General features: G+C 36.1%; 1 protein-coding gene across 17 annotated transcripts in view; it reads left to right on the plus strand.

The window, feature by feature from the left end:
- Positions 1-24,815, plus strand: part of LOC114258281 (gamma-soluble NSF attachment protein) — a 35,247-nt gene that overhangs the window by 3,632 nt on the left and 6,800 nt on the right. For 2 of the 17 annotated variants that reach the window (XM_082890716.1, XM_082890721.1), the window contains exons 2-8: positions 10,456-10,548; positions 11,276-11,343; positions 12,284-12,368; positions 12,486-12,644; positions 15,513-15,650; positions 17,294-17,372; positions 19,661-19,740. In XM_082890716.1, the coding sequence (XP_082746842.1) occupies positions 10,502-10,548; positions 11,276-11,343; positions 12,284-12,368; positions 12,486-12,644; positions 15,513-15,650; positions 17,294-17,372; positions 19,661-19,740 (656 nt within the window). In that variant the 5' untranslated portion in view covers positions 10,456-10,501. Of the gene's footprint in view, positions 1-10,455; positions 10,582-11,275; positions 11,348-12,283; positions 12,369-12,485; positions 12,645-15,512; positions 15,651-17,293; positions 17,373-19,660; positions 19,741-24,815 lie in introns of all 17 variants that reach the window. The other 15 variants (XM_082890722.1, XM_082890717.1, XM_082890730.1 and 12 more) reach the window with 11 other exon arrangements.

The raw sequence follows: 24,815 nt of genomic DNA on the forward strand, positions 1-24,815 counted from the left end.
TCGAGAACGGAATTTTTAAGAAGGAGAGTGTGATATCCTGACACAAAGTAATACATTATTAAATTATTATATTTTGGTGGGTGAAGTAATATTGATAGCATATAATAGAATTTGAGTATATTGGTTTGGAGTGTTGACAGAAAGTAATGGTATGTTGAATATCACATGACAAGACGACATGTTTGGGTGGCTAAATTATATGTACAAGAGTGCATGTGAGCAATTGATTTGAAATAAAATTATTAAGCAAAATTAAATAAGTAAAGAAATGTGGAAGAAGATAATAGGCACTGAGAAGAATAAGGAATATATGAATATAATGAAATAGTTTGATAAGATGGATAAGCAATTGAATTATGTTTTAATGTTTTTAGTTATGAATGGATATTTATTGGTGTCTTCAAGGAAGGAGTGAGACACGAGTGAGAAGGTAAATCAAGAGAGAATTATTATTAAGGAATAAAAAATAGGAACAGTGAATTTGATTGTGTTGATTACAAAAGGTGCTATTGTAATTGTAATTAAAAAGGAAGCAACGGGAAAAAGAAGCAGAGTAAATAGTGGTAATCTTGTGGTTTATAGTATCTGGAATCCCTCACAAGATTATAACTCATCTACTAGGGGTAATCTTGTGGTTTAAAGCTTCTTGCATATGCTAAATGCAATCGTGGACCAAAGAGAGTGTAGTTTAGAATTACTTTGGTTTTGTTGTTTTTGCTTTACTAGAGCACTAGCAATGTGTAAGTTGAGGTGTCTTGTGTGGGAGTGATGGGGGTTTTCGTTTAACTTCAAACTTGGATGTGTTGATTTGAAGATGAATAAGACCTTTAATACTGTTGGACAATTGAATTGTTCTTCTTATGTCAGGATAAAATATATTTGTTACATTTGGGAGTCCTACCCATAGTTAGTTTCATGCTTTTGCGATTTTTATCTCAATTCTAGGTGCTTAGCATTGTGCGAGACATGGAATGCTCCCTCATTGATCACATCAAGAAGATTGGAGAACAAGAGGCTACCATGGATTTTTTTGGTTGGGATGAGAGATACTCTATTGTCTCTAGTAGATGAACTATGTTTTCGATTGGACTAGACAACAAGTGAGCATTTTGTTGATCGAGCCACAATGGAAACACCATTGGGTAACTTGATCACTACTCCTGAAAGAGCAATAGCCAAATTGACCGTTGAAAGAGATAATCTAAGTAGAGAGTTGTCGGCTAAAGATTAAGTGCAATACTCTCAGATTTTGGAGACTAGTTCAGGTGTTGATCTTGAGCGGTAAGTTGCATCACTGACTATGGAGAGGTATACTATGTTTTTATAGTCATTTAGCCATTGTGTAGCTGTTTTTTTTTCTTTTTTGGTTCTCTCTATAGTCGACGATTCAACCTACTGCTTAAGCTCCTCAACTTAGTTAGACTCAGAAGATTTGAGCAGTTCACACTTCCTTCGCAATTGAGTTAGAGAGCTTAAATATCAAGTCGCATCACTAACCATGAGGATGTGTATTTTGTTTTTTGCGGTCATTGTGTTGTTTTCTTGTACACTTGCTATGGTCAGTGACGTGATTTATTTCTCTAGCTTCCAACTCGAGTAAAAGGGATGGTGATACTCACAAATATTTTGAGAGCATCACACTCCTTCCTTAGTGACACCTATCACTACATAGGCTTTTCTCTCTTAATGTTCAATCTAGCCATTACTCTATTAAGAGTTGCGATCCTACCACCCAAAGATGACTGTATGGTGTCTCGTTTTACACAAAGGTCGATCATTGTCTAATCTAACTAATAATGATGCTTATAAACTCAGAGTTAAAAGAGTATCTCTGTATTACTTGTTAGAGAGCTGATGGTTGCCATTTGCTCTATAACCTGCATGTCACGTTTGGGATGGTATCTCACATGTCCTAGATAGTTCTATGTTAAGCTTTCCCCATGCAATGCAACTATACTTTAAAGATACCAATGTGGTCAACTTAGCCTCCTTGTGACAAAGTACCCAAATTTGGGGCAAGACTCGCAAAAGTAGGATATAAGATAAACCCTAAACCCTAAAAGGTTGGAAGGCGGAAGTTTTGGTAGTGCTCCAGTCCCTAGATGCTAAAGAAGTTGATGGGGTTTGAATGGGGATGATATCCTAATTAAGGATCATGTAAGGAGGGATTATGCTCGTCTTGCCCGGATGGAAGAAATTAGCTTTCAACAAAAGTCTAGGTGTCTTTAGTTGAAAGAGGGTGATCGTAACATGAGATTTTTTCATCGAATGGCCAATGACCATCGTAGGGTGAACCATCTAGGTAAGATACGGGTGGATTGGGTGGATTTGATGTCAAAGAAGGAGATTGGGGGAGGGATTGTTGGGGTTTTATCAAAGGTTGTTCCATTAGGCAAAGGGGGTGTGGCATCCGATACTGGACAGGGTTCAGTTTGATGTGATCTTGGAGATTGATCGGTAGGCATTGGAGCAAGTGTTTTTCAAAGAGGAGGTTTTTGGGGTGTTAAAAGGTATGAATGGCGATAAGGCCCCAAGCCTGATTCGCTTTACATTGGCTTTCCTACAACATTGTTGGGTTGTAGTGAAGGCGGATGTGATGACTATAATGGCGTAGTATTTTCAATCTGGGTAGTTTGAGAAGAGTTTTAATGCAACATTCATTGCATTGATTTTGAAGAAGGGGTGGCAGAGGACATATGTTATTTTAGACCGATTAGCCTGCTTGGGAGTGTGTAGAAGTTGTTGGCCAAAGTCTTGGCTAATAGGCTTAGAGTTGTTCTGCAGGGGGTGGTGTCTGAGTTCCAGCGGGTGGCAAAGGACATTTGTGATTTTAGACTCATTAGCCTACTTGAGAGTGTGTATAAGTTGTTGGCCAAAGTCTTGGCTAATAGGCTTAGAGTTGTTTTGTAGGGGATGGTGTCTGAGTTCCTGAGTACTTTTGTATGAGGTCGCCAGATTTTGGAAACAATTTTACTGGTTAATAAGTGTGTGGATTCACATATTTGGCAAGGGTGGGCAGATGTGGTTTGCAAACTGGATATTGAGAAGGCGTATGAGAATGTTAATTGCGATTTCTTACTATCCATGATGGATATAATGGGCTTTGGGGAGCAGTGGAGACGGTGGATTCATTTATGCATCTCAACAGTGCAGATGTCTGTTTTTGTCAATGGGACACCAGCGGTAGGGCTGTTCACAAACCCATAAAATCCGAACAAACCGACTGTAACCGACTAGAACCAGTGAGTCATGGTTGATTTCGCATCTTGTATGGTTGGTCGTTGGTTTGAAAATGTTAAATTTTTTAATAGATTGGTCAGTGCTCGGTTGTCTAGGAAAAAATATTCACTACACCCGATCTGTCCGAATATATAATGTAAAGTATGCATGGCTTTTTAGGATTAGATGTCAAAAATATGTTTGATCTTTTGAGACTTATCTCTTCTCTATTGAAACTCTCGATATACGCTTGGCACCTTATGATAGGATGTTAAATGATCACACCTTATCTCTTATTATGCCTTGTCAATTCAACTACTTGTTCTCTCTCTTAGTCATAAGCAGTCATTATGACTTTTCTCTTTTGCAGAGATCGATTAATGCTTTAAGACTCTATGCTCACTCTCTCATATGAGTCTCTTTGCTTTCTCATATCTAATCACAAAGCAGTGGTTTTTGTGCTCTCCTTGATATTTTTCTCAAACTAATGAGATGGTCCCTCCCCCCTCCCTTATCTCTTGCACCGACAGTGGCTCATTCTCAATTTTGACTGTCTCCAGCGATGGTTGCTGATCTTTCTCTTGGCGATGGCCCTCATCTCCTTCTCTCCGTTCCTCTCTAATCTCTCTCCTTCTCAAATCTCTCTCTAAATCCTCCCATTTATCTCATCCCTCTCTTAAATATGCTTGGTGGAGGTCTGTGCTTGAAGAGGAGATCTGTTACAGTTTCAACCGAAACATAACCGTTAAATCTTCGACCTGCAATGGCTAGTTTCGAGCAGTTGATTGAACGTAATCAGAAGATGGATTCTCCAATCCGAAGTGATTAGGTCAAGTGACGAGTGAATAGAGAACCCGACCCGGTTTGACCCGTGAACAGCCCTAGCGGGCGGGCTTTTTCAAGACTTATCAGGGTTTGCGTCAGGATGATCCATTGTCCCCTTTGTTGTTTATTATTTTAGTATGGAGGCCTTGAGTAGGTTGTTGGCTTGAGCGGTGCAGGGAGGATTGTTGGAGGGTTTTACTGTATGGTCGATGCCTTCAGATTCTCTTGGGGTTTCCCATCTTCTATATGTGGATGACGCCCTTTATTTTTTTGGGGATGAAGCGGACTAGCTGAGTCATTTGAGGTGTGTTCTGTTGTGCTTTGAGGCAGTGTTAGGTCTTCGGATCAATTTGGCAAAGTCAAAGTCGATTCCAGTGGGCGAGGTTGATAGGTTGTCAATGTTGGCGGCCATTTTGGGCTATTAGGTGTCAACTCTTCCTATGTTATATTTGGGTTTGCCTTTGGGAGCTACTTTTAAGGCGAGGAAGGTGTGGGATGGTGTTGTGGAGTGGGTTCGAAGGCAGTTGGCAAGGTGGAAGTGTCAGTATTTGTCAAAAAGGAGGTTAACTTTGATCAAGAGTGTTTTGGCCAATATTCCGACCTATTTTATGTTGGTTCGTGTGATAGAGAAGTTGCAGTGAGATTTTCTGTGGGCTGATCAGGGGAGAGGAGTTCAGGTTTCATTTAGTGGATTGGGGTAGGATTTGTCAGCCAAAGGATGTAGGTGGGTTGGGGGTGTAGGGATTTGTGACGTTTAATTTGGCTTTGCTCGGTAAGTGGCCATTGCATTTTTCCTGGCAGAGAGAGTGGTTGTGACTACAAAATATGGGGTTGGGAGGGAGTAGTGTATGAGGGATGTGGTTGGGACTCATGGTCATGGTCTTTGGAAAGGGATTTGGTTGGGAAGGGGGGAGTTGTTGGGCAAGGTTAGTTTTTGCGTAGGGTTAGGCCGGAGGGTTCAATTCTGGCGAGATAAGTGATGGTGAGGTTTTGTTAGAGTTGATGTTTCTATTGATCTTTTGGTTAGCTATTGATCGGGAGGCTATGGTGGCATCTTATCTTGGGGGGACTAAGGGTGTGGTAGTTTGAGACATTAGCTTACGGCGTCAAGTTCTGGATTGGGAGGTTGAACAAATGGTGGATTTGTTGGCTTTTTTGTATGATGTGCGAGTGGTAAGGGTTGGGGGAGGATTGTTTGGCGTGGCATAGGCCGGGTGTGAAGGGTGTTTTCTTGGTGTCGTCTTTCTATCAGGCCATGGTTGGTGTTGCGGCAGGGGTGTTTCCCGTGGCGGAGTATTTGGGTGGTAGGTGCTCCCGTTGATAGTGGCCTTCTTTGTGTAGACAGTGGCTTTGAATGGGATTTTAACGATTGATAATTTGGTTCACCATCGTTGTCATATTCTTGTGAATTGGTGTTGTATGTGTTGTGGCAATGCAAAGTTTGTGGATCATTTGCTTATTCATTGTCCTATGGCCTACCAGTTGTGGATGCTTATTTTTTCTATTTTTGGTGTCACTTGGGCTTAGCCGAGAGGGGTGACGGCGGAAGGCTTGGGCTTTGTCCCCGTTGTGCTTAATGTGGTTGTTATGGTAGGAGTGGACTCGGCATATCTTTCAGGGGGAATCTCATCTAGCTTCGTGGTTAGAGAATAGGTTGTTAGTAGTCTTGTATAGTTGGGTTTTGGCTACGGTGGATCCAGATTTGTTTGCTTTTTTGGACTATTTGGATGACTTGATTGCTTAGGGGTTTGTGGCTCCGTTTTGTATTCTTTGGCATCATCTTGATGCTCTTCCATAAAATTTTATTTATTTATTTATCCAAAAAAAAAAAAAAAGGCCAGGCAATTGCGTTGAGGCTCAATGCCTTAAAAAGTTCATGGACTTATTTGGAACAATAACAAAGGAAAAGAAGTAAACAAAGGAAAATTTGATTAAAATTTTCCAAAGTTTACAAACACTGGACTGAAATTACAATGTTGAACTACTCCTAAGAAAGATCTACTCCTAAGTATGCTATGCTATGCTAGTTTTGGTGTGTCGTTCTGTTGTCCTCCTTTGCTTCTATCTCCTGCCTCTTTGTATAGTGCTCCAAGTCCTGGCCTCATCCTCCTTTCTTGTAGCCACTTCTCATTACTTTAAGGTCTTTGTAGATCATGCCCCCTGTTTCCTCTACATTTGCATGCCACTTCATCTTTAACTGCCCTTAACTCTTACACCAAGCCTTCCTCTCCCTCATGCTGATATCTCATTCTTCATGTCTTGGCCACATGTCCTTTGCCTGTACTCTTCTCCACTTACTGCCACGTGTCATCTGTGGCTTGTTCCTACTCTGTTGACAGACATTTTTACAAAAATGGATGCAAACACAAGTGTTGGTTAACGAATATCTAGTCCACATCTATCTACTTGCATGAGAAAGTATGCAAGCATTTTACATAAATTAGTGTCCTCAAAACATCAATTAGCAGACCTTTTTTTTGGTTGGGGCCAAAACATAGGAAGCTTTCACTAATAGGAAAAATTATTAAGTAGTTCCGGAATATCGTGTGAGATTGATTACGTGGTGTTTCCGTTAAATATGGAACCACAAAACACACTAGGTGAGTCATCCAATGTGTCTCAACTACCTAACAAAGGTGGGTTATCGTTATCCCACCCGTAAAAGTTTTTGGTACGACATTCATTAGGAGCATCATGTAAACAGTGTAACATGGTACTCTGAGACTATTAATAATAGAGAGGAAGTAAAAATACATCATAGAGGGCAATCATGCTTCCTAAGAGGAACAATTAGCCAAAATGGGGGGGGGGAGTATACAACCATGTAGCAGTACCCTTCCAAGAATTAATAGATGTGTTCATACTTACAACTTTTGGTTATTGTTTTTTTATCATCTCTTACATAGTTTTATCTGGGGTTTGTACGCTTTTTGTTTCTCGGCCTACTAGATTAGCTCTTATCTTTACCGTTTTGAGATCTCAAAATCCAAACCCATCTGCAAGTACTCTACTACAAATTAAACTTGATTAATTTTTGACTCAACCTTCTTATATATATATATATATATCCACCTCTAGATTCTTTTCCTTGAAGATTGATTTATCAGGCTGTTTTAAGCTGTGAAAACAGAAGCCAGAGTAGGGTGGTGGGTGGTCTGTCATATCTCCTTTCTTCTTTAATCTTTCCTCTTCATCTGCTCTCCACATTTTTTATATTTATTTTTGGGTTGTAAATATCATTTTCATTAGTTGCATTTCTTATCTTTCTTCAGTTTTAGAAGTTATTTCCAAAATTTGATCTTGTTGTCTCGCGTAAAAAGCTCTGTTTCTGTTTAATTTTATTGTGTTTCCAGATTAGCTCTTTTTTTTGTTTTTTCCTTTTTCCCATTGCATTCACTATTAGATTTAAACTCTTCTTTCTGTGTGGGGTTCTGCTTCTTGGTTCCTATTTGGTCACAATTTATGTAATTGCAAACCTTCGCTGCACAACATAAAACTGGAGAGTAGTTAGTTTTTCACAACCATTATGGCCCTAACAAAAGCTGTGTATTTTTCTTGTTTAACCAAAAGTTGAAACTTTGGTCAGTCCTCAATTGTGTTTTAGTATATCATTTAGATTAGATAGGAAGCTAACTATCTAGCAAGCAGATTCATAGTACAATAGTAGTATAGTGTGGGATTTTCAGTGGGTGTTGGGGTACTATTAATACTAGCATTATGTTAATACCCTAAACCTTCTTCTACCATACAAATATTTAAGTGGTACACATTATTCTAGTAATTACAAGAATTTATTTTTAAGTGTATTGGCGAAAACAAGAATTTATTTTTTAAGTGTATTGGCGAAATAAATTAATTAAGTAAAATGCAATTTCCAGTCAAAAATACAAATAATATGTATTCCCCAATTTCTGCTTCCTCTTCATCTTGCAATATTATTCTTGGTGTGCGTGTATTGCGATTGATTTATCATCAATCCAATACTATCTAAAGTTTTCCCGCAAATGAAAAGCTCCGATCACTGCTTTGGAGCTATGTCTCCTTTCCTCAATTGCACTCTGTTTAGTCATCGTATCATTGCGCTGAATCAGGTTCATATCTTCAAGTAGGGTTTGCGTTTTGTGAGTTGTATAATTTTTTGATTGATCAGTAGCCGTTTCATTAAGGTTTCTTAGGGTTTTGACTTCAATTCCCATTACCCTAATTGGTTCTGTTTGTTCATCGCTAATCAACTTATTCATCTACCTGCAAAGAAATTTGGTGCTTTATAATTGTATATTGAAAATTGTTAGTTTCATCTAAATTTTCGGTTCAACGTGTAATTGCAATCAACCATGACTGCCCCTGTCATTTATCTCATATTGTTAACCGTACAGATTTGGACAGCGGACCTGACTGTATAGTTGTACTTAGGGATGGCCATTTTAATCTGATCCGCGGGACCCGCCCATTACCTGCCCCAATGGGGCGGATTTTACTCGTCCTGACACTTATGTGGGGTGGGGGTGGATTATATTTTGGTCACCCACAGCGGGGCTGGGGCAGGTATTGCCTCTCTCGATCCGAACTCGACCCGATATAATTAATAATATATAAATAAATAATATATATGTATATATATATATATATATAATATAATTAGATATAAAAAGGAATATTAAAAGTTTGTGGTTCTGTTTAAATATAAATAAATAATAATCCTGAAAGTTTCACTATTTATATATATATGGAAACAAGGAAAATTATTTAGTGTGCTAAGGATTTAAATGGTTGTCAATTTTTTTGGATATTTAAAATGTGGTCGGTATCCACAAGGTTGGGAATGGGATTAAAAAATTTGCCCTTAGTGGGGTGGGGCGGGGGTGGGGTTTGTCTGCGGGGGCGGGGAATGCCAAACCCGCCCCATGGCCCTAGCCCCTCTGGCAGTTTTGCTCCAGCATACATCAGTTAACCCAAACTTAACCCAACCCACAAATAGAAAAATGGGAAATAAATAATTTGTCCTGTACTGCATAGCAAAGCTTTTTGTTTTGTACATCAAGTGGTCCCATTCTTGCCCTGCCAATTTTTTAATCGGCGCCCTGAAAGATTGCACCCATAGAACTCTATTCATTTTCCTTGTTTTTGTGGTTTAGAACATTAGGCATCTTCATGTTTGATCGAACCATCATTTGCCGTGTTTCAATTATGTTCTTCACATCTATGTTTGGTGCCATTTTAGAAGTTTTTGTTATTCATCAAATCCTTGTCATCACACAATTATGTTGCAGTGTTCATACTCAAGAGTCTATAACTGCAATTTTTGTGAGTCAATGAAATTGTTTGGAGTGAACTTCGATGGCAATCCTTAAGAAATTGGATAGGTTAATTGAGTCCTACACTATATCTTGACTAGTTTTGTGGTTCATAATTAACTAATGTGAATTTAAGTAGTTCAACGCAGTATCAGGGTTGCTAATTGTTGTGAGATATCATGTGGGTCTCAGTAGTACAATATTACTTGCTTCTTTACTTATTTAAGTTTTAAATTGTTTAAGAATCTTATAATGCATTGGACTAGTCAACCACATTCAAACAGGTGTTATGAATTGTTAATTCAGTTTCTGAAGTTATATCTTCCTTAAGAGCATCTCCAATGCAATACTCTCACTAAGAGGATAAAAATAATGTTTTTTATTCAAAAAGTAAATATAGAGGAGGTCACTATTCATTCAAACTCCAACCACAAACCTTCATTTCCTTCATTCAAACTCTATTCAAAAAGTAATTTTTATTCATTAATAAATATTTAATTTTAAAATTTTTGTAAAATATATTTAATATTATACTCATTTTAAAGGTATGATTTTATACTTTTTAATGATGTCAATTTTATAAAAATTAAATTTACAAATTAAAAATTATTTGTAATATAATAAGAAATACAAAATGAATAGTGTTTTGGAGGGATCCTTCATTTTTTCATCCTCCCTTCAAATATGAAGGATGAACTCATTCTCCTCTCAAATGGAGATGAATTTGAAGGGTGGGTTGGAGGAGACCATCCTTCATAAATATGAAGGATGGGTTGGAGATGCTCTAATGAGCTGATGACATTTCTCTGAGTATCTCTGCACCCTTGGAACTCTTTTGGCCTGGCTGTTAATTTTCACTCTTCTGCTTGATCTCATCATTCATTAGTAGCATATATTTCAGTAATCTGTTAATTTTTGTTATGTTATATAACATATGTTTGATATATCACACCCGGTCTTTTCTTCTTCATTATTTATTTATTTATTTTTACATGTGCAAGCAAATAGTGTCCTAACTTGCAAATAAAACTTTATTTTGGGACTTACCAGTTTGCCCACTTCTTTTTTTTTTTTTTTTTTTTTGTGTGTGTGTGTGTGTGTGCATCGTCTAATTTAGAAGCTTGCCTAGGGCCCCTAAAAGCTCAGGGCCAACCCTGCAAGCCATGGCGGCATCCAATCCTGAAAAGTTGATGATCAAAGGCGATAAACTGTCAGTCTCTCTCTCTCTCTGTATATATTATATGTATGTGAGCATTCTTATGTACAACAGACAAATTTTCTTTGGTTTATTTATTTATTTTATATTAATAAAACTCGATTTAGTAGTAATAGTTGAATTATGGTTAGTTTGTCATGGTAACTGAACTTCTGTTTGTCTGTGCCTTTCATTTTGACGTGGAAATAAAATACAATTGGTGAAATTTAATTAAATGTGTGAATTTGGATTACAAAAATGGAAGCTGAAAATTTGTTGAAATTATTCAGATTAACTAGAATCTACAATTCATTTTTATAATAAACAATGAAATATAAACTGAGGATCAAAGATATGAAGTAGGAAAGTTTGATGAAGTACTTTTAATCGACCTATCACATTTGACAAAAATTGCCTCCTCAATCCTGCCAATCACCCTTGAAATCTTTCAACAACTGAATAACAAACATGCCTTGGCTTACAAGTCACTGTCAATGGTAAGCCTTAATAAGTAGAATGGAGGTGCTCCACTCTACACCCAAAAATTGAAGCTAAGCGCCAACATTATGATATTGTATTGTTTTGTTCTTGTTAAGTTGATGGAGGAAAAATTGATTTTGCGGATTTTTTTGTTGTCAAGAAGATTTTGTTAGGTCCAAATAATAACCTTTTTTCTTTTCTTCTTACAAAAATGCTACTTGTGTCCAAGTGTCAAAATTGATTGGTTCTTTCATTATCATAGAACACAACTCAGCCTAACAAGGTGGAGTGCTGATTGGAAGAGCGCTACTCTTTTGTATGAGCAGGCTGGTAGGTAATTTATGCATGCTTTTGTAAACTTTGAATTCGTTTCTAGCATTATATTTATTTTAAATTTTACTTCATCATTACTACTATAATGTACTTACTTCATCCCAAAATGTGTGTTATGCATGAGAAAGCACAAAATTTAAGAAAATAACAACAAACGCAATCAATTTATCTTTTGGACTAACTCTATAATTACTCTTAACTGAAGAAACACGAACATTGACTGACACATCACACGACATAAACACACCAACACGACAATTTTCAAAAAATGAAGGACACGACCCATGAGGGACAATCAAAATATATGATTTTATATATGTATTATATATCATACATATGCATATTTAGTTCAAAGTTAATAAAAATATACAACATAGTACAAATTTTTAAAGTTAAAAAAATGATGGATTAATATGTATATCTAAATTGGTTTTCTTTTATCATTTGATCTTTAGTTATTTTATTCAAATTTGTAATGGATTTCATGTGTGTCTAATCAATGGACATGTGTGTCCCCCAAGTGTCCAAAGCATGTTTGAGTCTATAACAAAGTTTAAAAAAATAATTGGATATGTTTGGACATGTGTTTGACACGTGTCGGAAGTGTCCAATGTGTGTTGGGAAGTCTCCAACAAGTATTGGTGTCTAACTTGTGTCAACACGGTCACACCATCTTCTTACAAGTGTCCGTACTTCTTAGCACTTTACAAATTTGAGAAGTATTGTTTTTGTGTTCGTTTATGGGATTTGTAATATACTTTATTGGAAGGGGAAATATAGGAGAGTTGAAAAATTGCTTTACTTTTTCATTATGGAAATTCATCATTTGAAAGCCAAAATATAATGAAGTCTAAATTTTGCATTATCATTATAAGCCAAACTATGGAAAGAAAGATATACTTTAATTTCTTCATGAAGATTGTTTCTTCTGCTGTAGCTAATGGATTCAGACTTGCCAAAAATTATGAGAAAGCAAAAGCTGCATTTGAGAAAGCTTCCAAAGGACAAGAGATGCTCTCTTCGTAACCTCCTTTTCTTTGACTTTTGTTGCTCACTCATTGGGTCTAACTTGATCTTTTATTTTAGCCTTTTAGGTATAATTGTTTATACTACGGTTCTATCTTTAATGAGAATAACAGGCCCTGGGATGCTGCTAAGCATTTGGAGTCTGCTGCTGCACTGGCAAAAGAATTAGGCAGTTGGAGTGAGGTTGCTGACTTTTATAGAAGGGCATCTGAATTATACAATGAGTGCGGGAGGTCACAACCAGCATCGGATGCTCTTGCAAGAGGTGCTCGGTAGGCATCTGCTTTGACCTCTTCGTATCTTAGCTTTCATTTTACATTTTTCTAATTATGTGTTTTTCTATGTATGAGTGGAGACTTTTCTTTTTCTTTTTTTCTTTTTTTTCAAAAAAGGGTGAATATTAGAAATTCCAGTAATTGCTCATTTCTAAAAAAAAAAAAGGCTTTTCTCTTTTGGGTTCCTCGCACTATCAGATACAGAAATGACTGTGTTTCCTTGCTTTCTTATTTATTTATTTGTTTATTTGTTTATTTGTTTGTCAACATTTGGGGAAAGAGATAAAAAGAGAAGTCATTTAGAATTTTGCTTTTGCAATTTTTGCTCATGGTTTCAATCAGATCTACTTATCAAATTAATAATTATTTGGATACCCTACGTGAATATTATTATATGTGTTTCATCTTTGTAGTTGCATCTTATTTCATATCTAAACCTTTTGTTGCTTTCTTATTTGTATAATTTTTCTTTTCTCTTTTCCTTGTCTTAATAGTATTACTAAGGATAACGTCCAAGAATCTTATAGTCATTCATCATGGTGAAAGTGTCACGATCCCGTCTCACCCCGAAAATGAGATAAGAGTACTGATCAACCGATAGTCATGAACCTAGTTGAACAACCATATTGTACTGATGAAAAAATTGGGATAAATTCATCACAAAAAGCGAAAGCTTTTAAATTCTTTAACCTGTTTAATCCTACAACATCCATTCAAAGTAGGTGTGTAGATAAATGAAATAAAAACAAACCAGTTCATTGTTTATTGTTACCACCATCTAACTTAGTCACAAAAGGAGTACAACTTGAATCAAAAGAAAACGTAATGAATAACACATTACGCTCTTGAAAAGACTAAAACATGCGGATACTCACATCATAAATACATATATACAATGTTGTGCACGCGTCTTAATCACCTTTTTCACCTACATACATATAGGGGAGAGGGGTGACCCAAAGTGCAATGAATAACATTAACTCAAAGCTACAAAAGTAATGGATATGTTCATTCTTATGATAATAACATAATTGCACAAACTTAATCAACTTTAAGACAAAACAGTATCAGATGCATTTCATTTCTAAAAAGTGATAGTACATCCAATGGTGCGAACAAAGGAATAACCAGGTCAACTACCAGTTAAATAAACCCTCACACGTGGCAAACAAGATCTCAACCATATGTTACTGGCATATTTTTGTCCATTAGTAGCCAGGTTTAACCGAGGATGCCATTTGTATATTTCCAAACATAGATAACATAGGACATCCGTTGATATCAAGCATTACGGTTCATAACAAAAGTTTGAAAATAGAAGTTCAAAGCTTAAACTTTGATGAGACACTACTCACCTTGATTTCCTTGAAGTAGGTTAATCCACAAAGTTGATTGGCCTACATAACATAGATAACATAGGCAATTCTTGTTGGTACTAATCATATAGGTATTTAAGGTAACAAGCTTAATTGGAGAATTCTTCTCTCAATCCAAATCATATTAGGTAGGTCAAAGCATTGAAGTGTTGTTTAGTAATCCTCTTATACTTTAAAACAAGTTCCAAAGGTTAAAAATGGCCCCTAACATTTCAAAACATGTGAAAAATAGTAAACTACCAAAATTGCTGGATTTTGCTCAAGCAAGGGTCAGGGTCGCTCGAGCTGTTATTAATAGAGGTCTCCAAATTTTTGATATTTAGTGAATTTTTTAAAGATTTTTTCACAAATATTATACTTTTTAAGTGTATTTATGTTAGGTGTATCTAAAATTTTTTTTAAAAAAAATTGCTTAAAATATTAAAAATTTCAATAAAAACAAAAAAGCACAGAAAACAAAAAATTTCAAGCTAAAAATAAATCCATTTTCAATACAAATCTTATCAATTAAATGATCATAAAGTGATGCAAGAACATGAATTTACCTTGAAGCAAACTAAAAACAATCATAGGTCAAGAAATTGAGCTTTTTGCCCTTCCTTTTCTTCTATTTCCTCTCTTCTCTTTTTCTCTCTTTCTCTCCTTTCTTTTTCCAGCTAATTTCTCTCTTTCCTTGTTTTTCTTTGATTCATTTTGAAAAGGGACACTTGTCATCACTATAATACATGTATATATCTATTCTGAGTATGAGGTGGCACTCCAAATTATGGTGTGCGCCTACTTCATATCAACTAATCACATAATTAACCTAACTAATCATGATTAACACTAATTAAGTTACGTTAGGTATCTAACCATGCTTGAATTAACTAATTGTGGTTTGGCTTAATTCATCACGCTTAATATCTACTAATCTCGATTAATTTTTTCACAGAACATATGAAATTATCCAGCTTATTAGACTAATGCAATTAAGCACCTCGATTCAACACTTGAACATACCATATTTAAAAGAGAATTTGCAATCTTATATCTCTTAAGGTCTGATTCATTTCATAAAAAAGCATATAGGTGTTTTCTATTCAAGGAATAATGTCCCTAAATTATGTTTTAAAAATTCATCACAGCATACTGCATAGCATTTCATATTAAGGGAACTAATTCAGCTTAAAGCATTCAATGATGAAATGGAACATGCACATGTCATGTAATAACACCAAGGGGGTTAGTAAGTGTATTCTCTGGAATCTCACTTGCTAATAGATATTCAAATGGAACAATTAGCTTTTTTGTGTAGGGCTGCACTAGCATGCAAATGGTTGTTCCTCTTCTCCTTAAACCCCTTTCTTTGTACAGTGTAAGATAAAGAACTATAATCTAACTACAGTATACTTTTTTTCTTTGCTGCTATGTTTTCCTTTCATGGGTATCTGTAGCGTATTTTTCTAATTCTAAATGATTGCCTGATATGAATATTATTTTTTTACAGTGTTTTGGAAGATAATGCACCTGATGAAGCTATTCGGTTGTACACTGATGCTTGTGATATTCTTGAAGAAGATGGCAAGGAACAAATGGCATTTGATCTTTATCGTGCTGCCACAAGTGTTTATGTAAAGCTTGAGAAGTAAGGACATTTTTTTTCGTCACAACAAAGGCATAACACATGTCAGTATTTTGTATTTACTTCAATTGTGTAAGGAATCACCAGTTTTTTTCTTATATATTTTGTATTTTTCTATTACTTTGTGGATATCTCCTCCAAAATCACGTGTTGTGTACATGTACATGACAACATGTACTTCACGTGTTGGATAAAGGATTCACATGTGTCAGCCTTTACAGAACGCTTCTGATTAAGTGGTGTGGTAAATATTGATGGATGTTATTATCATTGATAACATTGTCACCACCAGATCTAAGAAGGTAGTGTTGTTTTTTTCCAGAAAAATGGTTGGAGAATTGTAGAAAAACATTGTCGGAAAAATATTGACGGAGGTCGGAGGTAGTCACCAGCAATCAAAGATGGTAGTCGGAGGTGGTCACCGGCAGTCAAAGGTGGTCGCTAGTGGGGGGACGGGGGTGTCATGGCAGTGTTGATAATGGGGATGAAGAAGGTTTGGGGAGGGCATTTTGGGGATATTGATATGTGGAAAAAGTAGGACTTGTAGGTAAATAAGGCTGGCCAATAGGATCGGCCTGTAAATGCCCCTAAATGTATAAAGCTATGCGTGTTTATTAGAACTAAACATAGTTTCTATATATATAGAAGAGAAAAAAAAAATCAATGTGTTGGAGCTCTCCTCTGACTTATTTAAATATGAATTTGGTAATTTTTGTTGCAATATTGCTGCCAAATTTTTGTTGGATTGATGCATTGTCTCTCAATTTGCTTAGTTGTGAGCAAGCTTCATAATACAATATAGATAATATGTGATGTACTTGTGAATTATTTTTTATGTTTATTAATGTATTAAAATTATTATGCCTTCATTTATCATTTCTTCGATGGTGTGACATTCAAGACAATGTCGTTATTGCTTAAATAATTCTAAATGTTATGGAGTTCTGTGCTATATGTTATTTTTACCATTTTGTTCTCATATCTCAAACAATTGGTACTAATTGTTTGTTTTCTAATTGGTCTTACATGTTTGCTGAAGCAAACTAGGTGAAATCTCATCTTCTTGACTTAAGCTTGTAGCGTTGCCAACCTGTGCCTACTGTCCAAGTATTGGCTTTAGTTTTGCATGTACACGTTGTAGTCATTCCTCCTTTCTTAGATGATGTGACATCTATGACAATGTGGTTATTGCTTAAATACTTGTAAATTTTATGGAGTTTTGTGCTATATGTTATTTTTACCACTTTGTCCTCATATCTCAAACAATTTGGTACTGCTTGTTTGTTTCTAATTGATCTTACATGTATACTGAACCAAATTAGGTAAACTCTCATCTTCTTGACTTAAGCATGTAGTGTTGCCAACAATTAAGAAGGGTTGTGCCTAGTGTTCAAGTAGTGGCTTGAGTTTTTTGCATATACACATTGTAGTCTTGCTTTTTGATACGTAATGTGACACCTGACATGGCCATCTCACTTCTGGAAACATCCATGGGCAGCTTCATGGAATGTTAACTTCGTGTCTACATACATACATTTTGGTGCTTTTATATATTTGTAAATCGTTTCTAATCTATTAGCATTCATATTCTTATGTGCTTAAAGAGAACTTTTGGTTAATGTAATATATTTGTTTATCACCTACAGATATGCAGATGCTGCAACTTTCCTGTTGAGATGGGGTTTAGCAGCTGATAAGTGCAATGCTACCCATAGCCAGTGCAAGGTGTCTAAGCTTTTTGATCTTGCACCTTCTTTCTTTTTCATCATGTTTTTCTGTTAGTTGGAATTTTTCTTTTTTTCTCCTCTTTCTTTGTGTCATATTTGTCTGAAACACCTTACCTGCATCAACTGTGATATTCCTTTTGTAGTTTTTGCTAGATGTAGGCTTTGATAGTTTCATGCTCCTGGTAATGTGGCTCTGTAATGATCCCAAATTTTCAAGGAATTAGATGCTATTTGGGTCTTGCCTTCGTAATGGCCTTGATCTCATACATGTTTCTATGCATTCTTGGTCGCAACCTTCTGGTTGATTGGGTCTCTATCTTTCTCTAGCCAACAGTAAGAATTTAACCCAATACGCAATACCCCACACCACCTTAATTGTACATTTGTCTTTACTATTGTGGTTTGAAACACTGGTGTAAAAAGTTTTCATTACATCATCCCCCATATTGAGCGAGACTCAAGTCAATGATAGATTGAGAACAATTGGAAAGTTGATGATAAAGAAGCAATATTTTTAAGTAAGTTAAAAAATGCATGGAAACTCTTTCAAACAAAAATTTTTTTTGGGATTGACGTGGAATTGTCAATTAATTGTTATTTCTTGGACTCTGTTGGAAATAGAGACTTTGACACAGCCTTAAAAACAATCGATCACTAAGGAGTGTGCTCCCTTTTATATATCAGGATTAATGTATATTCTGAGTGAAAAGGTATGACTAAATTTAGTGAATTGATTAGGTTAGAGGTAATGGCAAGATCTACAAGAAGGGAGAGGCACTTGCCAAAAAATGTGGGATATCGATCAAGATAACATATGGTCGTCTATAACTATATGTAATGAAACCATAATAAGCTAATAACATGTGAATTTATGAGACCTCTGAGTGTCTAAGTGTCGCAGAGGATATTGGCGCCACTACATGTTAAGGTTGCTCTACTAACAGGGTGTTACACCAGCCAGAGGTAGCCTTGTATCAACTCGGACCTGTGCCCTCCACATGCCTATTAGTTTGGAAACCCTGGTTCATCATCTTAGATCTTTATTATGCTCTCTTGCTCTCTCCCTCCCTTCTAGGCCTGTCTTAGCCCTCACCTAGCCAACCTTTGGTAACACAATAGTCCCATCTCAATGACCACTATACTTCCCAAAAGGTTTCATGTACCCACCATCATCTCCATCCACCCATAAAATGTGGGTACATGGGTATGCCTGTCAATTGGTCTAGCCTTGTCAAGGCATTTAAAGGCAACCTTTAATGAGCCTTCTAGTTGTTCTCAGACTCTCTCCATCAATCAAGCGAACTCTCTATCCAAGCACACCCATCTCACTCACGGAAATACACTTGAACTTATTTTGGCCCAGCTACAGTGGTGCAACTAAGGGCACGAAGCACACCACATGCCTTAGTCTTGCATTAACCCCGTGGAGATTTCTAGGTCTACTTTTTACCTAGGCAAAGTACAGGTCAATGTGGTATTTGGATAACCAAGTGTCAGCTATAGGATGAGTATTGTTTGAGTACACTTGAGTGGAGGGTTGACGCTTGGTTCTCCAAATACCACATTGAATTACACTTTGCCTAAGTCAAAAGCAGTCCTAGGAATGCTCATGGGGGCTGAGTGTTTTTCAGATTCTAGGAATGCTCTTTCTGCTGATCATAGGATTCTGTTGATTAATGAAGGAACAGAACAAATGAGGAGGGGCTAAACCCAATTATACGAATAGGGCATAATGAAACCATTGAACCTGGTAACCTAATGACTTTTTCTGGGACATGTGATAACCTCGAGTATTAGGAATGAGCTATTTTGAGGGGAGAACTAATGAAAAATGAGAAATGGTTGAGGGTTTATTTTTTTTACCATTGATGAGGAAGGGATGAATCAGGTAAAATGGTCGTGTCTTTGGTAACATTTATGTTTATATTAAACAGGTACTTGAGTGTCATCATTTCACGCTTCTCATATTTATGTTGGACACTAGCACTTGTATCTTTTGGTCCTTTCAAAGTCCTAATTGTTTGATTGCCAACACAAATGCAAGTTGGTTAAATGGTTGTCATGTCAGCTTAGAGGAGAGCATTTTACTGATTTATTTATTTATTTTTGTAACATGTGTAATAATGACATGAATTCCCAAGTTATGAATTTTTTTTTGGTCCTGCTTGTGTAGCTTTTGCATAACTAGCATGCATGTGATGAAAGCTGAATTCCTTCATTGCTTTCCTGTTACCTAGCATAATTTGTTTCAGGGAAATATTCTTAAACCTTCCTTTTTGGACGTAGGTATATCTTAGTGCAATCATTGTGTACCTTTTTGCAAATGACTTGAAGCAAGCAGAGAAGTGCTACAATGACTGTTGTCAGTAAGTTCAAATTTCTTTCTGCATTTTATGATTTTTTTTTTTTCTTTTCCCTTCAGCTTTCATTGTGGACATATTTGGTGATCCTTTGGACTATGGGACCAACACAAGCAAGAGCAATATTCTTCTTAATATTAATATTGGAATAGCGAAGATTAAATTCCATGTGCTTGGGAAAAAGAAAAAGAAAAATTGACAGAAAATGATTATGTGTGCAACAATCTACAAATGATTATTGATGTAATGGCTGTGTTTTTCTTGAAGAGGACATCTTGCCCTCTCTGTTTTTCCTCTTACTCATCAATGAAACTCTTTTTGTTGTTAATCAACAAATAAAATAAAATGAAATAATAACACCCACAGTTTATGGTCATCAAAGCACATACATTTTTTTTTTTTTTTAATGAGTATCAAAGCACCTACATTTAACTTCTTGTTGAGATTCATTTTAACAATTTTCCGTGATGTCTAGCCCTACTCTTCCATGCGCTGGTTTTCATCCTACTTCTATTCCAAATATTGTAGGCAAAGACCATTAGCAATTTAAATGAGTTGCTTCAAGCTGTTGACGTGGAGTAACATAATCTCCTTTTTTTCGTTTCTTTTTGGATAAAGGAAATTATTTTAGAAAGCTCAGTAGAGTAGATAAAACCCAAATACATATCACAGTTGGGATGAGTAATATTTTCGTATTACTAAACTCCTTATTGTTGAGAAAATGCTATCTAGCACTAAGACTTCAGATATAAAATAGCTGAAATAGTGACGTGAAACACCTATAAATTGCTTTAATTTGGGATTAGTTTAGTCTGCAAACAATTTTATTGCCAATATAAAATTATTGGAACTGATTATGTTTCATCTTCAATCAATCTCCCTTGTGAGACCATGGAATATCCTCACATAGATTGTAGAGATCCAACGAAGAGATGAACTTTACTTCTGTAGACCTGCACAGATGTGCATGATCAGCGCCACCCAACCGGGGTTGCTGGCCGGAGATGCTCCGATGCTAAAGTTAGTCCTTTGATTGAAAAAATAGAGCTATGGAAATCAAGAGTATTGGTGTGTAGTGTAGGGAGAGAGCACATATCATTTCTTTTGGGATGTACCCCCTTTATAAAGATGGGGGTGCGATAAATGTTTGGGCTGGACCTATTGTAGGCCTTGTTTGGGTTAACTCCAATAAGCGGATATATTTATTTTTCTCTGGCTCACAGCAAATTCGTCGTCCTCAGCAAATTCGTCGATTCTGGGCAAACTTTGATCGGCCTGTACGGCATCGTTTTAGCTCCGATTTTGACGCGGCTTGTTGCGTTGGACTCATCTCAATGAGTACTTCACATTGGTATGGTCAAAACTTGAGTTTGACAGCTTTGAAATTTCAGTTTTTGGCACGTGTGATCCGTTTCACAACTTTCGGCGGACTTAGGTTGCTTCTTCGCTCCTCGAGTTGGTGGGTTTGGACTCTTTGAGCCGATACAAATCCTGTGGTATGTTCAGATGTGGATTTCGGCAAGCCGAGATGCTAGTTCTATGCCGAGATATTAGTACCGAATAAGTTACAACGTTGCCGAATATTGTTGCGTAATAATATTGAAAACTGTATAATTGTCAAAGAATGTGCCGAATAAGAAATGTTGCGGTGTAATTTTTGCCGAATAAGTTGCCAAAGCCGAATAAGCCGAGTTGATCATATGCATACAGCATTCATAATGCCGATGAATTCTGTTGCCGAATAAGTTGACATATAATGTTGTGAGCCGAATAATGTAGATAATGGGGCGGGATTGTCCGATGCTGTGTATGACGTATGGGCGGCCGAGTAAGCAATGAGCCGAATAAGCAGTGAGCTGAATAATGTTGCTCTACTTAGAATACCGAACAACCTTGTTGGATTGCCAATTTCAGCGATAGTGCCAAGGAATAGCTTGGCTTTGGCCAAGATGGTTAATTTTGATGCCAAACTAAACCGCCGAGCAATGAAGCCGAGGTGCTGGTGCTATACTAAGGCACAGTGCCGAGCTTTGTGGTGTCGGTCTCTATGCATGAAGTATCGAACTGTCTGTGTATGAGGCTGATGATAGAGCTTTCAAACCTCCTTTAGATAACACTAAAAATTATTTGGGCAACATGAGCCGTATAGATTACCTTAGTAATAAGTGAAAACTTATGAAGTAAAATTATGAAAAAAGACAGTATAGATTGCTTCATACTCTCACAAATTATGAAGTAAAAAATTTTAAATTACTTGTGATAATAACTCTTGGCCATATTTATGTCAATTTAGTCTAGAGAGAGAAAAAATGAAGACTCACTTTTTTTAGCATAAGTACATGTGCGTACATGTTAAGAATCAACTTCAAGATAAGTTTGAGAAACAAATAATAAATAAATAAATGGATAGATCATGCATGAATTTGGCTGAGCAACTTTATTGAATTGCTGAAAAGATGGTTGCACCAAGAAAGGTGTGAAACCCATTTTTAGAGAGAGAGAGAACAACTACTAACTTCATCTTGTTTTGACAACCTTTCTAAGCAATATTAATATTCAACATGGGTTTGATCAAATCTATGAGCATAAATAGATACATACATAGACGTGTATATATGTGTATATGTATACCTGAACTTTAGCAAAAAACATAATCAGAATGAAAGAAGCCAAAAACCCAGCTGTGGGTCTCCTTTTTAGAAAGAGAATGGTTAACTTTAGTGCTCACTGGTCCGAGTACCTTGGGTGTCGTATTGATTCTTCTCTTCGTTGAATTCTTTAGCTCTGTCCCACAGATGGCACTAATTGTGAGACCATGGAATATCCTCTCACATGGATTGTAGAGATCCAACGAAAAGATGAACTTTATTCCTGTAGACCTGCATAGATGAGCATGATCGGCACCACTCAATCGGGGTTGCCGGCCGGAGACACTCTGATACTAAAGTTAGTCCTTTGATTGAAAAAATAGAGTTATGGAAATCAAGAGTATTGGTGTGTAGTGTAGGGAGAGAGCATATACCATTTCTTCTGGGATGCCCCCCCTTTATATAGATGGGGGGTGCGATAAATGTTTGGGCTGGACCTATTGTAGGCCTTATTTGGGTTAACTCTAATAAGCGGATATATATATTTTTTTCTAGTTCCCACATCCCTGTACCTTGTTTCTCATCTAAGATCGGGATGTTCAAGAACAATATTAGTAGAAGATTTTGTACAAATCAATCTTCTTGTCATTTAGAGGTCTTTTGAACATAATGCCTTAGAAAACACATACCAACACACCGTCATGTTTGTAACAGTCATTTTGTCTTCACCTCCCCAGGTTGATCTAGAAAACATGTACTAAGATATTATCAACACAGTAGGTGTTCTTAATCAGATTGGTTCCTACACCCATCTCAAATCAAATACATTTCTGAATTTTCCTGTACAAATTTGTGGTCCTCTTCCACTGCTGGTATTTGTGGGAACATAGTGCCCATTTACCTTTGAAACCATGTGAAGAACGTTGCAGTTGTTCTCCACATGTTCCTTCTCTACTTCAGCTCCATTTTTTCCCTTTACTTTTTCCTCCGGTCGTGTCTTTCCTCTAGCTTACATGATGTGAGGCTTCTCATTTAAAATGTACCTTTGATATCTCTTTGACACTCAAAAAGATTCTTGTTCAAGTATCTCCAACAACTTTTGCGATCCAGAGATGAATAAAATAGATGAATAACGTAGATGTGCAACTTTTAATGAGAGGCAGCTTACCTTTCTCAAAGAGGTAATACAGCTCCCCCTTTTTGGTATGTGAGATGTGAGATTATATAAAAATGAACAAATTGCATAGAGCTATGAATCGCAATCCCAGACACGGATACAGACACGAGACACAGTAATTTCAAAAAAATGGGGATGCAAACATGGCGGAGAACACAGAAAATTTATATACATATATATATTTGCTATGTAGATTAATATTATGTTACCAAACAATCAAAGTTAATAAAAATTAACATTAATTCATTATATATAAAACCACTATTTTTATATTTATAAAGGCAAAAAAAAATAAATAGAGAAATTAAAAAATATATTAGAATAATTATAAATACAGAAAAAGATATAGACTTATAAAGAAAAAAAATAGAAATATATAAATATAAATATATATATATATATATATATATATATAGAAAGAGAGATAGAGAGGTGTATACTTATAATCAGAAGAAATAAAAAAATAAAAAATAAAAAAGGAAGAGGCGAGAGAGAAGCGAGATGCCAGTGGCCAAAGAGAGAGAGAGAGAGGCGAGAAAGAGAGTGATTGAGCATCACTTAAGGATTATCGTATAACAATAGTGTCAAAGAATTAGTTTAGATTTAAACCTAGTAGATTATATTTTGGAAACATAATATTTACTAAGAAGATTAATAAAAGTATAGAGAGAACAGATTTAGAAAAAGTTTATGATAGGATGCCTAGAGATATAATATGGTGGGTGTTGGAGAAAAAAAGTATGACCAAAGGGGATATTAATGCGATAAAAAACATGTATGATGAAGTTGTAACTACGATTAGATCACCTGCAAAAGAAACTAGTGAATTCTCAATCATTGTAGGGTTACATCAAGGGTTGGGTTTGAGTGCTTATTTGTCGTAGCCATGGATTTATCTAAACACATTTAGGATGTTCCGTGGTGTGTGTCATTCGCAGATGATATTTTCTAATAGATGAAACTAAGAAATTAACACTAAATTAGAAATGATGAGAGAAATCCTTGAACCAAAAGGCTTTAACATTAGTAGAAATAAAACTAAATATGTGGAATGCAATTTTAGAAGTAGAAATAATGGGAAAGGGAAGATTGAAAACTATGAGATAACAAATAGTGAACACTTTCATTACCTAGGTTAGATTTTTAGTAAGGATGGTGAGGTTGGGGATGATGTGATCCATAGAAACAAAGTAGATTGACTCAAGTGGAGTTGTGTGCTTGGCGTATACGTTCATACATGAGTGTAGCTAAGATGAGAATGCATATTTAGATGGATGTGTGGTAAAGACTAGGAAAGATAGAATTAGAAATGAATA

This window comes from Camellia sinensis, chromosome 10 (genome assembly GCF_055761805.1).
Source record: "Camellia sinensis isolate YWXY chromosome 10, ASM5576180v1, whole genome shotgun sequence".
NCBI lineage: Eukaryota > Viridiplantae > Streptophyta > Magnoliopsida > Ericales > Theaceae > Camellia > Camellia sinensis.